The sequence below is a fragment of the Perca fluviatilis genome, chromosome 13 (genome assembly GCF_010015445.1).
Source record: "Perca fluviatilis chromosome 13, GENO_Pfluv_1.0, whole genome shotgun sequence".
NCBI lineage: Eukaryota > Metazoa > Chordata > Actinopteri > Perciformes > Percidae > Perca > Perca fluviatilis.
The window spans coordinates 33,870,414-33,888,895 of record NC_053124.1 but is presented as its reverse complement, the minus strand read 5'-3'; the positions used below and the strand labels follow the sequence as shown (position 1 = coordinate 33,888,895).

Genomic DNA, 18,482 nt, shown 5'->3' with positions numbered 1-18,482 from the left:
GGATGACATCCCCCCAGTCAAGCCTGAGGCCACCCCTCCCGAGCGCAGGCAGAGCCAGCGGCCCCTGAGCCCCACAAGCCTGAGGCCGGCCAAGACCAACCCCCAGGCAGCCACCCCCAAGGAAGAGGGCCAGCGCCCACCGCGACAGCACTGGCCATTGTTCCCCCGGCAGGGGAAAACAGCGGGAGCCCCACCCCTGTCAAAGAAGGCTCGGGCGAGGCACACCACCCGCCCTTAGGGTTGGGCACCGAAATCCGGCACCAACAGGACTCCGGCCCCGACGCAAACAGCACCAACGAGACCGAACAAGAACGAAAACCCTGGCCCCCCACCCCGGCGCCCGAGGCACGGGACAGCAGCCGGACCAAACACAACTGCCGAAACGCTGCCAGCCCATGGCAAGCGGTTGAAAAGCATGACAGCACTCGTAGTCCATTTTTGCAAATCTTCCATGTGTATTAGGTTATGCATGTGTTAATGGCTAGTTAGCTAAAGTGTTGCTGTTGTAACTGAACTTAGTTAGTTATTTCTCTTGTGACTCTTTTTAGCAGTTACAGATTCAGGTGCGTTACCACCCCCATCTGGACTGGAGTAGTACTGACTCTGATTTGCATGTAGCTCTGGAAAACTGATAGCCTGATGTGGTCATACTCAGATTCTAGTCAGAATCTGAGTCTGATACTGCTCCACTGGGTTGCGATTATGGGGCGTGTTTCAACCGATCCAGGAAAGAAAATGCCTCTGCACTCAATTGGATAGACCTACAACCAATCAGAGCAACGGAACTCAACTCAACTGTCAACAGAACCATAGCAACCACTCTTTGCACTCCTGTCCTAACTTCTGACTTTTAGACTTTTTTGTAGCTGGATTATATACCATTTGTTTTGTGTAAATATGAATGTGGGTAACGTTAGTGGCAGTGAGATGCTTGCTACAGTTACATTTCTAGTGATGAATCAGCAAAAACGTTTTATTTCTCTGATTCACGGCTCTGTTCTAACGCCGCTGGGCGCTCTCTCTTCAGTCACTCTCTATCTCGCTTGACCATATAACGTTACCGTGCTTTGGGTGGACTTGAACAGCTGAGTCGCAGCGACACCATCAGCTGATTTGAGTCAAGCTGAGACGTATGATTTAGTTTAGGGACATTTGTATGGAATTGTGTTGTTTGTATGATGTTCATTGTGTCTATATTTTTATTGTTTTCCTTTGTTTTTATAACATAATATAACTTTGTACAGCACTTTGTTCAGCCTAGGTTGGTTTTAAATGTGCTCTATTAATAAATTGACTTGACACAGAGCTGCGGTGCAGACGGAGCAAACTACGTCTCCTCTGCAGCTTCAAGTCACAGCGAGTCACGGAAATGCGGTCGCAAGTGTGGTTACACTTTTCAAAACTCCACACAGACAGCGTTTACTGCAATATAATATAATCACGAGCCAAAAAGCGGCCGTATAGCGCGGTTAACACTACACTTCCTCTGAGACAGACAGGCTCAACAGTGTTCTCTATGCCCTGGAGACAGACTGACAGGCTGGAGGTTGTAGGGCAAGGCATCTTTATTTCTATAGCACATTTCAGCAACAAGGCAATTCAAAACGCTTTACATCAAACATTAAAGAGCAATTAAAAACTTTCATGAAAGGAATACAGGCTAAAATTAAAGATACAAATACAATAGTTAGGTTAAGGTTACAGTGCAACGTTAAAAAATAATACTAATGATTTAATTGGTTGTGGGGACGGGTTTGGGAGGGGAGATGGAGGTAGGGTGGAGTTTATTTTGTGTGGAGTGTAAAACGTTCTAAGGAAAAACTTCTAACTAACTGATTACAAACGTTATAATCAACTACATAAACCAAGTTAAAGGCAACCTGCTAATCCATGTTTTTATTAGCTTTTATTATAATAATCCAGTAGGACTACAGAGTAAGTACACATGACTTCTAACCAGATTATGCACTATGAAGGGCAGAGGAACAATATCTCTGTAATCAGGTTATTTAGCAACACAGAATAAACAGCTGAGCAAATGTTAAAGAATTGGTCTGATTTAACAAAGCTGATCCCAACACTACACACCTCTCTGTCATCAAAGAGTTCAGATAATAATTTTCTCACATATCCACTTCCTATTATCATTATAATATCCTTGTGTCCATTTTCCTTGTTGATCGCAGCATGTCCCAGGGTTCCATTCACTATCATGGAGAGGCTGTCCTGCTGCCCAGAACCTGTCAGATAAATAAAATGTTCTTTTATCAAAGAGCTGAAACTCCTGATTGTTGTTCCGTTTCACTTTAAATATGTATATTATCTGTACATAATCAAATTATTTCAATAACTCGGCCGAGGATCTGATCCAGCTCATCAAAAAGGTGGAACTTGCCTTATATTTTCCCTCCGGCACCACTGCGAGACAACTCTCTTTTTTGAGCCGTGTATCGCTGTTTGAGCGCCTTCCATTTACTCTGCAGGACGTCCCATGGCTTGTCGTAAGGGACATTCTAAAACACTTAACGTGAAAAAGCTTAACATGGTTTAAGTATCGTGAGATAACTTCTATAATCGTTGGATTTCGATTTACTTTTTTTGACAGGCTTAAGTGTTCATGACAAGATATAACCATGATAAATCTGGTGATGATCATCGTTGTTTAGATACATTAAACCACGTTAAGCTTTTTCAAGTTTAGCGTTTAATGTCCCTGTCGTAACTGTTGGTCATTTCCTTCGCGAGCTCCTGATAAATGATGGCGTTTCTTAGATTTTTGCTATCTAAAATAGCCGTTATATTTTTCTGGTAAATTAAATCAAAAAAGTATCTTGTCTCCTCGTTTGTCCACTTTGTCTGTTTTTGTTTTGCAAACAGAGCGGAAATACTGGGCGGAAATGAACTGAAACTTCTTCTTCTTCGTTTTCTGGCGGGTTGCAACCATAAAATGACCTAAAACTTAATCGCAATTCATTATTTATTCGGCAAATAACGTTTCCATCAGTGTTTATTGCATAAGCCGTATATCGATCAAGAGAAAATCCGATGAGACCGAACGTATTTCATTTGAGTCGATATTCATGAAATTCAGTCGTTTCCATAAGGTATTTTTCATTCGATATCACTTAATTCTGATAAAAACGGGTCGATGGAAACATAGCCATTGACTCTGTATTTTGTTAAAATTTGTTTTTCTTTTGGATTTTTTGTTTTGAGATATTCGGCCAGTTGGATATCTCTGTTCAGGGATTGATAACAGAGGAGTTTGTGTTGTATTTTAATTTCATTTCGCCATTGTTCTGTATATTCTTCTTTTAACTTAGTTTCAAATCTTTTGATTGAAGACTAAGAAGGATTGTGTCTGTGGCTCCGTTTACCTGTCTCTCTCTCTACCTGTCTGTCTACCACTGACTGTGGGGTTTAGCTCTGTGTACCTGTCTCTCTCTATACCTGTCTGTCTACCACTGACTGTGGGGTTTAGCTCTGTGTACCTGTCTCTCTCTACCTGTCTGTCTACCACTGACTGTGGGGTTTCGATCCGTGTACCTGTCTCTCTCTCTAACTGTCTGTCTACCACTGACTGTGGGGTTTAGCTTTGTGTACCTGTCTCTCTCTCTACCGGTCTGTCTACTACTGTCCGTGGGGTTTAGCTCTGTGTACCTGTCTCTCTCTCTACCTGTCTGTCTACTACTTACGGTGTTTAGCTCTGTGTACCTGTCTCTCTCTCTACCTGTCTGTCTACTACTGACTGTGTTTAGCTCTGTGTACCTGTCTCTCTCTCTACCTGTCTGTCTACTACTGACTGTGGTGTTTAGCTCTGTGTACCTGTCTCTCTCTCTACCTGTCTGTCTACTACTGACTGTGGTGTTTAGCTCTGTGTACCTGTCTCTCTCTCTACCTGTCTGTCTACTACTGACCGTGGTGTTTAGCTCTGTGTACCTGTCTCTCTCTCTACCTATCTGTCTACTACTGACCGTGGTGTTTAGCTCCGTGTACCTGTCTCTTTCTCTACCTGTCTGTCTAATTCTGACCGTGTTTAGCTCTGTGTACCTGTCTCTCTCTCTACCTGTCTGTCTACTACTGACCGTGGTGTTTAGCTCTGTGTACCTGTCTCTCTCTCTACCTGTCTGTCTACTACTTACTGTGTTTAGCTCTGTGTACCTGTCTATCTCTCTACCTGTCTGTCTACTACTAACCGTGGTGTTTAGCTCTGTGTACCTGTCTCTCTCTCTACCTGTATGTCTACTACTGACCGTGGTGTTTAGCTCGGTGTACCTGTCTCTCTCTCTACCTGTCTGTCTACTACTGACTGTGTTTAGCTCGGTGTACCTGTCTCTCTGTCTACCTGTCTGTCTACCACTGACTGTGGTGTTTAGCTCCGTGTACCTGTCTCTTTCTACCTGTCTGTCTACCATTGACTGTGGGGTTTAGCTCTGTGTACCTGTCTCTCTCTCTACCTGTCTGTCTACTACTTACTGTGTTTAGCTCTGTGTACCTGTCTCTCTCTCTACCTGTCTGTCTACTACTGACCGTGGTGTTTAGCTCTGTGTACCTGTCTCTCTCTCTACCTGTCTGTCTACCTCCAGTGCAGAGTATTACATAGGATAGTGGCTGTCAGCGTGTTTCTGGCTGTCATTAGTCCTGGTGTTAGCAACAAATGTCCTTGTTGTGATGAAACAGAAACTGTGTTCCACTGTTATTGTGAGAGAGTGTCTGCCTCCGTTGTTCTTGTTGCTGGAGAAACTGTTCAGTAAGGTAGGGGAGCTTTTCTCTAAACAAAAGTTCATCCTTGGCTTCAGGTACAGGAAGTTTGCTAAACATAAATGTTAGCTATTAAACTTCGTCTTGGGCCAATCATGGATGGCTGTGTATGTGAACAGGAAGAGGAAGGTGGATGACTCTGTTGACATTAATGTGAATCTACTGTTTACTCGGATGGTGAAAGCCAGAATTAGGATTGAAGCAGGATTGATTTTAATTAGGGCTGTCAAAATTAACGCGTTAATTTTTGCGTTAATTTTTTTATATTTAACTCGTTAAAAAAAATTAACGACATTAATGCAGCTGTGTTTGTTTACTTCATGTGGCGGCTGAGAAACGTAATACGTCTCCATAAGAGCAGGCGGCGCTACTCTAGGAGGGATTTACCTTGAAGTAGGCCTACGGGCCAGTCAAGAGTTGAAACATGGACCAGTAAGATCCCAAAAGAGAAAAAAGATGATGTGTTAGAATCCAGAAATGAATGAGCGCGGGCTATAAACGGGACCGAGTACTAGTTCCGACATGTTGTCTCGTCAGGAGAGATGCGCCACCGGTCAGCTGCAGTTTCGCTACATTGAGCTGCAGTTTAAGTTTGATTTGTCTGTTGCGCTACTGCTGTGCTGCCGATATGTACGTGCGCGATTTGTTTGCTTGATAACTGTTACGTTGGTCACGCTGGTAAAACCTTATTTGCAGTCTGATGTTTAACGCTGTCGACTCGATAGTATCCGTGACTATATTCCAGTAAATGTTTGAAATTGGTGCGTCTCACTGTCACACAAGCTACTTCCTGGTTGCGGTGCTGGAAGGGAAATGTAGTCAATCGCTTTACATTGGTAATGGATTGCTGTGCACAGCGTTGCTATCTAAAACTACACTCAATGTTTTCCCTTTAGGCCAACATACACCTTTGTGGTTTTGGGTTACTGGTTTAATGTGTAACATTGATATTGATGTGCATTTCTGTGTTTAGATATATGTGCTTTGCTTAGTCATTCAGATTAAACACTATGTATATTATAATATTTATGATATTAAGTACTGCCTAGATTGTAATTTATATTCTCTCTCTATATATATATTTGTATATTATTCAGAATATGGTATATTAGGTATGTGGCTAATATTGGGGGTGGTGACAAAAATCTGCTCTCAAGTCGGACAGTTTCTAGCCGTTTCAGCAGGAGTAAATAAGCCAAATTGTTGCTGCTGTTCTGAAAGATATTAAACATTCTGAACTTAGCAGAACCTTTCCTTGTTTGTTTTCTCTTCATATTTGTAAAGTTAAGTGATTTAGCATTATTTAAATATCCATTACTACAAGCTTCAGTCTCAATTTAAAAATGCGATTAATCGCGATTAACTACAGCAAATTGTGCGATTAATTAGTTAATTTTTTTTAATCGATTGACAGCCCTAATTTTAATTATTATAAAGATGAAAGATGTGGATCAGTTCAGTGTGATCTGGGACCATGGTGATCTGTTGAAGGAGACCAACTCATCTTTTCTCAGGAGGTGATGTCATTTAATTAAGTGTATTTGTATTTATTTATTGGCCTGTTGTTTTGAAAAGAGATTATTTTGTAAATAACAAGATGGATATAATAAAGTTCTTTTGAAAATCAAAATCTCTCTCTCTCTCTCTCTCTCTCTCTCTCTCTCTCTCTCTCTCTCTCTCGGGAAACCAATCAAATCAGCATCTTTCAATAAACAGTGACCATGATGGAATTGTGATGTAAACCAAAAACCTTTAAAATGTCTCACTTTTCTGTCAGCGGTGATCCGTCCACCCATTTCCATTCTCTTTGTGTCCATTCATACCATAGACCAATCCAGAACTCTCCATCCTTACTCAGCTCAGTGACAAACTCCTAGTAGTTGACGAGAAACAACAATCATTTCTCTGTTCACAGTTCAGCATTTCTGTTGTAGTAAAGTCATCTTGTGACTTCATCAGCCACAACAAACACAAGAGGGATCCCTCGGTCCACCACACACTGAGGACTGGACCCAACAGCATGACAGTAAACACACATTAGTAATGGAGGAAAGAGAAGAAAGACATTTATACTCAGCAGAGAAACAGAGAATGCATGAGGAAGTGCACACTTTGTAGGCTACTCATAAGACAGTTAACATTTCATTTTATAGGAATGCATTTTAAAAAGGAAAATAAACATTTCAAGGTCATTTTCCAAAGATTTCAAATTTACATTATGTATATTTAAATATTTCCATTAAATTTATTTTTCTCTAAGATCACTCACTCAGAAACAAACACACTCACCTGTTCTTCGTCGTTGTTTATGACGACCAGATCTGCTCCTCTCTGCTGACAGTCATCTCTGCTATCATACCAAGTCTTCTTCTCTTCTGATTTAAAGTACCAACTGTGTCCAAATCTCGTCCATCCATGAGGACAGCTTTTAACAACAACTTTTAAAGCCAGATTTCACATCACTCAGTGTCAAAGTGATAAGACTTGGAGTTGAAACAGTTATAATCAACGGTAACTACACAATTAAGGTCTATGATGTAAATGTGTATAATACAGGAGTTTACTGGTTTTAAACTTTTCTCACCTTTAATTCTGTTCTTCAGCTTCTTTACTTCATCCTGTAACTGACTGTGATTTACACTCAGTGTTTGGTAGCTGCTCTGTAACCAGCTGTAGTTGTTGATCAGTTGGTCGTATCGGGTCTGCAGCAAAGTGACTGAAATACAAGATAAGGTGAGCCTTTATTGAGGACAGAAATAACAACAGTTACATAAAGAAAGGTAAAAAATAATGTAAAATAAGAATTTGAAACTATGAAAGAGTAAATTGACTAAATAAATAGTAAAATAAATAAATTAAGTGTTTTTACTGTTATATGTTGAGGTGTTGTAAATAGTAAATAGAGGATTACTGACTTATTAACTGAAGTTTCAAGTGTTAACAAGAACCAAAACCTCTGTTTTAGCGCACGTCTCTTTAAGACCCCTCCTATAAAAGCCCAGTCTGCTCTGATGGTGTATTTAAAAAATACGGCGTAGCTATGCAAAAGGTAGTTGACTCAGACAGGGGAAGTATATTCTAATGAGCCTGACTGTGACAGAGGAAGAGGAGTCAAATGTGAATAGTTTGTTGAATCATGTTTCCTCATCTAGGCAGCCGTGAAAAAACTGACTGAGTTGTCTTATTTCACATTTGGTGGGTTAGTAGGCACTCCAAATGCTGTAAATGTGTATAATACAGGAGTTTACTGGTTTTAAACTTTTCTTACCTTCAGTTCTGTCCTTCAGCTGCTTTAATTCATCCTGTAACTGACTGTGATTTACACTCAGTGTTTCAAAGCTGCTCTGTAAATGAGTGTTGTTTTTGCTCAGTTGGTCGTATCTGGTCTGCCGCAAACTCACTGAAATATGAATATGAAATCCATAACAAAGTTAAAAAAAGACGAACAACAGCAAATCATTCTGCTTCAAACTAAAGACAAGCTTGTATGAGGTCTCATTAGTCTGACTTTCCCAAACTGAATATGTCTTTAGTACAATTTGCTCTCTTCATGTTTCCACTGACAGTGTTTCCTTGCTGAGTGGTGGTATAAAGGAAACGTCCTGGTAGTCTAGTGTTGTGTTGATAAAGTTTCAGCTGAATGTTAACACAGAATGAAGACTGGTTTTTGCCCCCCGATTTCTTACATTGGAGTCGTGTTAGGAAGGGATCGCTTAACAGTGATATGGACATTAGGAATAATTACAGCAACTAAATATATATTTCAGCATATAAATATATATATATTCTCGTTTTTGGGTCAAATGGCCTTTTGAATGGGAGTGCTAGGGGCACTCTCATGCTATCTCAAAATAGCTATTTTCGAAATACTAAGAAGGCTCGACACAACATGAACGTTGCTCTGAAGTATCACCAGGGGCTCTACACCTTAACGCAAGCATTGACAACGTTTGTGTTCACAGATTTACTAAAAAGAAAGGTTTTGAGCAACTCACCGTAGCTCTTGTTGTTTCCGGCCGCAGCCATTTTGTCAGTCAGAAACAGTCAATTTCGAATGCAACGTAACAGGGAGGAGAGTAAAGATAGAAAGCTCCTAAAGCTTAGTTCCATGTAAATGCACGGATAAGTCGTTGTTTTGTCGTTATTGAAAAACAATATTGACCTTGTAGTTGAAAAAGGAGCCTCATATGGAGTCCGTTCATTCGCATTCGGATATCGACTCTTTTTTAGCTGCCGAGGTGGTAGTGGCCGGAAACAATAACAGTTGCGGTGAGTGCTGCAAAAAGTTTCTTTTTAGTAAATCTGTGTGCACAAACAATGTTGTCAATGCTTGCGTTAAGGTGTAGAGCCCCTGGTGATACTTTGAGCAAAGTTTCATGTTGTGTTGAGCCTTCTTAGTATTTTGAAAATAGCTATTTTGATAATAGCATGAGAGTGACGCCTAGCACTCCCATTCAAAAGGCCATTTGACCCAAAACTGAGAATATGGTGAATCTTAAAAGTGGCGATTCGGTCCTAAATATGCTTTAAACTAAAGTTTGACTCACGTACATTCACAAAATTACCCCAGGATGCATTTTGGCGAGAGTTACGCTTTAAGTACACCACTGTGTATTGGTCCAGTATTTGTGGCTTAGTAGTTGTGAAGTGTATTTTATCTTACAGTATACAGATAAGAGGATGATTCCAGTCATCATCAGAAAGCAGAGCACTGCCAGACAGAGTGCTGCAGCCCTGAAAGTCTTCCTTTGGACAGCTGGAGGATGCCTCTCAGTGTCTGGTCCTAAAGTGGTAAAGCACACAGAGAGCAAGGTTCATTACAGGGAAACAGTCTTTGTTATCAAAGTTCCTATTATCAGTCCCTCCAGGATTTCGTGGGCTCTTTTTTAGATTGTTGCGGCCCAAAATGCCGGATTTTGCGGTAGCTTTTGTAAAAAATTGCGATAAAAGGTGTGATTTTATTTGTAAAGAAAACTTGTTTCGCGGAGAATAAAATTACTCTGGGCTGAGTTTTCCTAGTTACCTTATCAAAAAGCCTCAGGATGCTGCAAATGTTGGTATAATATGATAATGGATGGTGGATTTAAAGCAAAAAATAAGTTTGGGAATGAATCAAATTTGAACATATGTGTCAGTGGCTTGTTGATCTTTGTATTGTTAGTTAATTTCCTAACCTGGCCTGGGACACACATTCATACGGTTTGATAAAGGACTTATTGGACTTTAACTTATCATTGCACTTACAATAACGAGCGTAGCTGTCCTCAATTTAGGTAATAATAATAATAATAATAATAATACATTTAATTTATAATGCACTTTTCATCAGAGATCTCAAAGTCCTACAGGTTAGAAATAAAAACGATAAAAAAACAAAAAGATATGTAGTTTAAAATACAAGAATAAAAAAATAAATAAAAATAAAACATCTAAAAGGGACCAAAAGCTTTGCAAAGGAGAAATGTCTTAAGGCCTTTTTTCAGGTCATCGTGTCGTCTCATCTCTGGTTTTTCCTGCATCCAGCGTGTGTGTGTTTGTGTGTGTGTGTGTGTATGTGCGTGACAGTCGTGGGGGAACTGAGCAGCAGCCCCGCCCACTGCAGAGAGCTGACAGCTTTCAGTGACTTTAGAGTGAAAAAACGTTACAGCGTACATTGATGTTAAAATGTATACAGGTTGGCAGGACGGTCTGAAATGTTTAGCACGGTCTTTCGCTGTACGTTTTGTTGGTAAATGTGAGATGTTTGAGTCTCATCTTCATATCAGAAACAAGAAATGAATTTGGCGATGTACGTTTGTTACGTCAACCCGTTCTCACCCCTGTTTGTCAGTGGCTCTCAGAGTCGCGTCCTCAGAGTCACATACTGACGCAAAGTCTGGCACGTGGGACTGCTGGGATTGGTTGAAGTTCGCGGGACACTCTGGTTTTTGGTCAAATTTGCGGTAAAGTTGCGGTTATTGGTAAAAGTTGTGAGTCGCACTGAATTTACGGTGATTGGTTGAATTTGCGTGAATTGTTGCGCGAAATCCTGGAGGGTTAGGGGTTAGTGTATTATGTCCCTTTTACTCAGACCCTTCAGGTTCACTTCAGGTCAGAACGCGATCTGACCCAAATACAGGAAGTAAACCACAAACAAGCCCTAACCATATTTCTGAGCAAAATGTTTTTAACACATAGTTACATCAGTTACATCACAGTTTGTAATCAACAATAACAAAACAAAACAAACATTATAAATTTTGCTCATTTTCTGACCAAAGTCCGCTTTTCACACATACCCACTCTAATACACGTGGAGGTGTGTATCATGCAATGGATAAAACAATGACAAAAGCTGGGTGAAAGGTGGTTGACATCAACGCCCTTCGCGGAATTTCCCCTTTACATACTACTCTCTAAACCCAGTGTAGCTGCTGCTTTCCCCGCTACGTTCTACAAACACACTGAAGGGTGCCTTTTTCGTCGCTTCACACGCTGACTCCGAGTAAGAAGGGGTTGGCTTTCACTCAGATATTCTGTCCAATAAACAAGCGACTGTTTCCACCACGTGACATTTGTTAACAGTGTTTGGTGCCTTTGACAAAGTGCAGTGTTAACGCAAACCCAACCAATAAATAAAAAATGCAACAATGCTGCAATGTCACCCCCGGATCTGGTGTCTGTCGAGTCTGGTGAACTATAGGTGTGAAAGCATAATTAAAGAAATGATTAAACCTCTTAGGTAAACCAATTATTACACTAAAGTAAAACAAATATAAACTCATCTGAAATGTTGAGTTGTAATGGGCCACTGAATTGCAGAACTGACGCAATAAAAAAGCTACTTCGTCACGCTGTACTCCCCTCCTTCCTGTCATGTGGTTTCATGTCTTTACCGGAGTCAATGCTTCCTCAGATCTCAGAAATGACACTTGTCAGTTAAATGTTATCATAACCAGCTCTGATACTTTTAGCAGAACATAATAAAACTATCTACAGGAAAGAGCTGCAAAAAACAAGGTTTCCATACAGTACATGTACATCTCTAGAGACAAACATAGATGGGCAGCAGTTTTCTTGGGATTTGACAGCTGAGACTGACAAACTAAACTGAGAGCAAACGTAGAGTTTACACATCAGTCCAACATGACTTGAAGGTACAGCCACATTCAAACAGATCAGCATGAGTATTTATGATATTGATTTGTCATAATGTGTCACTTACCTCCTCCGTGTGACCAATTATCAGTGTGATCATCTCTGATAACGTCTGTGCTCTCGTATATTACCACCGTCCTTTCCTCCCATTCTCCTTTGTCTTCCTGCACAGTTCTGTTGTATCTCACCTTCTTTGACATATCTGCTTTGGCATAAATATCTTCGGACATCTTGAGAAACCGTAGCTGCACTTAACTTCACCTACTGCTTGTGTAGATCGGTCACTATGCTGCTGTAAAACTTTAGTAGATATATATTCAGTAATGTAACATACTCTACTGATGCTGCTGCTGTCAATGTTACTTGGACAGTAAAGAACATTAAGGAAGTAACAGCACATACCACACACACACACACACACACGCACACACACACACACACACACACACACACACACACACACACACACACACACACACAAACACACATACACACACACATACACACATACACACACACACACACACACACACACACACACACACACACACACACACAACCTTATTGCTTATTAAATTAATATATATTTGAACGAAAACAGTAACTCCAGTCCGGTGGTTTTCTTAACTTCAGTGAGGACACTGCATTGTCCAAACTTTGGATTTATTTTATGAAACCATTTATAAACTACAAATGCATTTGTGTAAAACTGTAAAATATAATTAGCATTCATTCACAGCTTGGTTAAACACTTTCACACACCACACCCTCACACAGCAGTTCAAACAGGAAATGCTGCTTTCACAGTTCTTTCTGTTGCCTAAACTAAAAATTTGTAATGTTTAATAAAGTTACAATGACATTTTATGAACTAAAATGGATATCCTGTTTTGGAACAAGTTATTGGACCATCAGTCTGTTAATCCATCATTTAAAAATAACAGACTTCCACTACTGTTGGGCTCAATCCCTAAAAATTATTGCTAAGCTTCTGTCCTGACTGACAGTCTGTTTTGAAATAAATGGGACCATAATTTACTAAATGAACACTATGCTGTATTAAATAACACTTTAAACTAGCGATTGAGACTATGAACTCATTATGAAAATGTTTACTGAGGTAATAGTAATAAATCAAGTGAGAAGTAGGCTCATTTTCTCATAGACTTCTATAGAAACAGACTTCTTTCTGGAGCCAGTGGAGTCGCCTCCAGCTGGAAATGACAGAGAATGCAGCTTTAAGGAGCTTCAAGGTGATCCTTTCATTGTGTTCTGCCCCTACTGTCTCTTTTCATAAACATAGCAGCCTGTCCCATAGACTTTACATTGTGATTGAGTCACACACATTAAACTACAGAAGCTTTTCATCTCTGACAACTTTTACTAATATTAAAGTGCTCAAATTATGCTTATTTTCAGGTTTATAATTGTATTTAGAGGTTATATCAGAATAGGTTTACATGGTTTAATATAAAAAAAAAACACCATATATTTGTTATACAGCACATTGCTGCAGCTCTTCTTTTCACCCGTTGTGTTGAGCTCTCTGTTTTAGCTACAGAGTGAGACATCGCACTTCTGTTCCATCGTTGTTGGGAGTTGCACATGTGCAGTACCTACAGTGCCTTGCGAAAGTATTCGGCCCCCTTGAACGTTTCGACCTTTTGCCACATTTCAGGCCTCAAACATAAAGATATAAAACTGTAATTTTTTGTGAAGAATCAACAACAAGTGGGTCCCAATTATGAAGTGGAACGAAATTCATTGGCTATTTCAAACTTTTTTAACAAATAAAAAACTGAAAAAGTGGGGTGGCAAAATTATTCAGCCCCTTTACTTTCAGTGCAGCAAACTTTCTCCAGAAGTTCAGTGAGGATCTCTGAATGATCCAATGTTGACCTAAATGACTAATGATGATAAATAGAATCCAGCTGTGTGTAATCAAGTCTCCGTATAAATGCACCTGCTCTGTGATAGTCTCAGAGGTCCGTGTAAAGCGCAGAGAGCATCATGAAGAACAAGGAACACACCAGGCAGGTCCGAGATACTGTTGTGGAGAAGTTTAAAGCCGGATTTGGATACAAAAAGATTTCCCAAGCTTTAAACATCCCAAGGAGCACTGTGCAAGCGATAATATTGAAATGGAAGGAGTATCAGACCACTACAAATCTACGAAGACCCGGCCGTCCCTCTAAACTTTCAGCTCATACAATGAGAAGACTGATCAGAGATGCAGCCAAGAGGCCCATGATCACTCTGGATGAACTGCAGAGATCTACAGCTGAGGTGGGAGACTCTGTCCATAGGACAACAATCAGTCGTATACTGCACAAATCTGGCCTTTATGGAAGAGTGGCAAGAAGAAAGCAATTTCTTAAAGATATCCATAAAAAGTGTTGCAAAGTTTGCCAAAAGCCACCTGGGAGACACACCAAACATGTGGAAGAAGGTGCTGTGGTCAGATGAAACCAAAATCGAACTTTTTGGCAACAATGCAAAACGTCATGTTTGGCGTAAAAGCAACACAGCTCATCACCCTGAACACACCATCCCCACTGTCAAACATGGTGGTGGCAGCATCATGGTTTGGGCCTGCTTTTCTTCAGCAGGGACAGGGAAGATGGTTAAAATTGATGGGAAGATGGATGGAGCCAAATACAGGACCATTCTGGAAGAAAACCTGATGGAGTCTGCAAAAGACCTGAGACTGGGACGGAGATTTGTCTTCCAACAAGACAATGATCCAAAACATAAAGCAAAATCTACAATGGAATGGTTCACAAATAAACATATCCAGGTGTTAGAATGGCCAAGTCAAAGTCCAGACCTGAATCCAATCGAGAATCTGTGGAAAGAACTGAAAACTGCTGTTCACAAACCCTCTCCATCCAACCTCACTGAGCTCGAGCTGTTTTGCAAGGAGGAATGGGCAAAAATGTCAGTCTCTCGATGTGCAAAACTGATAGAGCCATACCCCAAGCGACTTACAGCTGTAATCGCAGCAAAAGGTCGCGCTACAAAGTATTAACTTAAGGGGGCTGAATAATTTTGCACGCCCAATATTTTAGTTTTTTATTTGTTTAAAAGGTTTGAAATATCCAATAAATTTCGTTCCACTTCATGATTGTGTCCCACTTGTTGTTGATTCTTCACAAAAAATTACAGTTTTATATCTTTATGTTTGAGGGGGGTTTGGGATATTTTTTCTGAAATTAAAAGGTTTAAAATTTGGGCACGAATACTTTTGTAGTAGGCACTACTAGCCAGTCAGAAGCAGAGTATGAGGGCGTGCCCTGACAGTACCTAGGTAAGGACTACTAGCCAGTCAGAAGCAGAGTATGAGGGTGTGCCACGCTAGCAGCTAGGCATGTCCGTCTCTGAAGTAAAGGCTGGACTACACTAGAGCTGTTTGGAGCAGTTTTTGAACAATGTTTTGTTTTCTGTTGGAGATGGTAAGTCCCTTTGGGGGGGGGGGGCTTTGGGCTTTTTACACTTTGTAAACCTATAACATGCACAAAAAAGATATATAACACAATAAAGGAAAGGGACAAAGCCAAAAAAGCATAATTTGACCACTTTAAAGTCCTTCTCTAGATGTAAACGATGTGAAAAATATTCTGATTAATATTTAGTTTAACATGGTTTTCCCCACATAAAAAACAATCCTTTGTCAAGTAATAGCGTAAAGTAGTTCAAACAATCATTCATTTATTCATTCAACCTTTATTCATCTTCGAAAGATCATTGAGGGGCGGCCCTCATCTGCAATGTCATCGAGTCAAATTACAAAGACAAAAACAGAACAACAACACGGGAAAGAAGCAAAGACATCATTAGTAAAATAGAAAGACAATAAAACTTTCTGAATTGGAAAATACACAACACGGTCTCACAGCAGTTTGTGAAATGGTCACGTTATTTTTAATCAATTGATTGACACGTGCACACGTTCATATCGTTTTTTTCGTGGTGCTCAGCATCTATACGGAGGTTGGGTTTAGACCAGACACGCACACACACCAACACCACAACACACACAGGCATACATACAAGGTTTTAACTGCAAATTTGACTTGGACTTTCATTGATCAAAAAGGTAAAAAGTGCGTCATTACTCTACCCGTGGAACAGCACCTTAGGGGCTTAAAGCTTGGGCTTAGCCTCTACAAACTTAATTACTTAAGTTCATCGATACCACACACATCGCAACATGGTGTTCATGGGAAAATGTAGGATTAGTTCTACGAGCAGTGTGGCCAGATAAATATTACGTTTCCAAGCCAAACACACACACACAAAACCGCCCAAATTTCTTGGGGGAAAAGACCAAGACCAGATCAATCTGGCAACATTTCTGCAGGCGGCTGATTCAAACAGACACAGTGTTCTTTGCTGCTTTTATCACCGACCAAGTTGGTTAGTAACTTTACAAGGTTACCCGCCAAAGGTACTTTTTACCGGCATTTGGCGGGTGTTAATTAAAAGCCTTGGCGAGAACCCCATGGCTTTTTGTAGCAAAGCATCAGCCTCATCTAGCTAATTTTCTGTAGTTTCTGTAACGTAAAAGTCTGCTCCAGTGCTTAGCCTCTGCAAGTACAATTATGTAAAGCGAGCACGACTGGAAGTTTGCAGGTTTAAAACCAGATTTCTTGTTTTTTTGTCCCAAAAGGCACAAGTGAGTTGATTTTAAGGAAGTGGTATAATTTGTTCCAGGAGTCGGGTGCACTCAAAATCAAACAAAATTCAAATAATTTTAGGTTAAGAAATAAAAATGAGATGAGAATTAAGAAAAAGAATTACAATTATAATACAATAGGATCAACCTTATAAAAATAGAATTAAAAGAAATTAAAGTTAAATATTGATAAGCCTTTAAAATGCCGATTGTCTGCGTGTAATTCTGTGTGTTGGACAAGTGAGACCTATTTTTAACAAGGATATTTAGTTTCTTTACAAAAGCCCTCAGTACCCGGTATTTTAGAACAACGCTTCCAGTTACTGCATCTATTAAAACCATCATAAAAGATGGAAGAGCAGCCCAGAGTCTCCAGAATCACCCAGCAGGGAGCTAAATGCTGCCTGCTGAGAGATATTTCAGTTATCTGCATGTATCACAGCAGTATTTACACACAGAGACACAGACACACACGCAAGGACACACACGTGCACGCACACACTCAAGGACACACACACGCACAGACACAGACACACGCACACGCACACACAGACACACACAGACACACACACACTTCAAAACAAAGCACTTCAGTTAAAGTCTGCTTCCTCACAAAGTTCCTTTCTGGGAATCAGACGTCGCAGGGAGTGGATGGAAAGGTAAACACTGTTGAGGAGCTTGGGTGTGTGTGTGTGTGTGTGTGTGTGTAAATGCTGCTGATACATGCAGGTAATGTGTTTGTGTGTGGAGAGGAGGCAGTAACGTGGCACACGGGGTTAAAAGTCCAAACCATCCCGATGAAGGAAACACCAGCAACTGTTGGAGCGGTGTCAACAGCGTGACCACTTCCACGCTCAGTTTCTAAGACAACACCATGCAGGTTTGTCTCAAGACACCTTAGAGTAACTTAGATTTCTTTTCTTATAAATAGATGTGCATCTTTCCCCCTTGTCTACGACCATGCAGGCTACATTAACGCTGCTACATTTTCATTTTTAAGCGATGTTGTGAGACGAAAATGATCTGCGTCGACACAAGAGTTTTACCTCCAGTAGCAGAACTAATCTCCGTCCATATCAACACGTCTGACAACACACATCACATGACAACCCGTTCTCACTCCGAACAATAGTCCCGACCAAGCACGTTTAGATAAAGCGCGTTATATGACGCTAAAGGAGACTTTTAGCCAAAGGCACCTGACCAAGCGTCCGTATTTAACGCGATGGGAGTGAGAACATGTTGCACATGGCCATTCACGCACACTGGGCATGTGCGTGCCAGTGTAAACAGGAAGCGGATGAAGCCTGCCGTGATCGCGCACCCCCCTCGTCCACACAGTTGCTAGTAGCCAAGGATGACATGGAGGATTAAAAAAAACCTGATGGACTCTTCAGAAGAGGTCATTATCTTCACTCGAGTTTCTGCGCGGGAAAGTCACCGGCCATCTAACTGCATGTCAATGACTGTTCATGCACACGCATTCATTATCCCTTGTGGGGGGAGGGGCTTAGGAGACCGTTTTGGGCTTTAGCAGAAAGGGAGGGAGGGACTGAGAAGTTGTTGATGTCCAAATTTTTGGGCTAAGTCCTGGATCTTCGCAATCCTACCTACGGTACCTTTAAGCTCCAGATGTCCGATGACTAGAGTTAAAAACCACCAAGGTCGTAAAAATGTGGCTTCAAACTGGATAAAAACTGACTGTAACAAACCATAAAATGAGAGGTTTCTCTGGGTTTCGTAATCGTACAATAAGTCCACAGCGCCATGGTTAGCATCGCTAAGCCTCTGTCCTGATTGACAGGTCCTAAAGCATCCCCTGCTTTATCGTCTGTTTTAAAATAAATGGGACCATCATTAACTAAATGAACATCATGCTGTGTTGAAGAAGACTTGAAACTAGTAATTG

At 40.7% G+C, this 18,482-nt stretch overlaps 1 protein-coding gene and 1 gene segment (V, D, J or C); both read right to left on the bottom strand.

The window, feature by feature from the left end:
* LOC120572047 overlaps positions 1–18,482 on the bottom strand; it is a 217,143-nt gene that overhangs the window by 83,548 nt on the left and 115,113 nt on the right.
* On the bottom strand, positions 999–12,252 carry LOC120572043 (CD209 antigen-like protein E). 2 transcript variants are annotated; one of them, XM_039821244.1, is made up of 7 exons: positions 11,966–12,252; positions 9,425–9,544; positions 8,030–8,161; positions 7,346–7,477; positions 7,051–7,199; positions 6,528–6,634; positions 999–2,240 (listed from the first exon to the last, which is right to left on the bottom strand). In XM_039821244.1, the coding sequence occupies exons 1-7, from the start codon at positions 12,126–12,128 to the stop codon at positions 2,108–2,110; spliced, it is 936 nt and encodes a 311-aa protein (XP_039677178.1). In that variant the 5' UTR covers positions 12,129–12,252; the 3' UTR covers positions 999–2,107. The 2 variants fall into 2 exon arrangements, with proteins under 2 accessions (XP_039677178.1, XP_039677179.1); XM_039821245.1 differs by lacking the exon at positions 8,030–8,161.

Excerpts from the sequence above, each read along its gene's own strand:
- LOC120572043 (XM_039821244.1), bottom strand. The coding sequence starts at position 12,128 with ATGTCCGAAGATATTTATGCCAAAGCAGATATGTCAAAGAAGGTGAGA. Across the intron at positions 8,162-9,424 it reads CATCCTCTTATCTGTATACT|TGAGTTTGCGGCAGACCAGA; the intron begins GTAAGATAAAAT and ends TTCATATTTCAG. Across the intron at positions 7,200-7,345 it reads GCTGAAGAACAGAATTAAAG|TTGTTGTTAAAAGCTGTCCT; the intron begins GTGAGAAAAGTT and ends TGGCTTTAAAAG.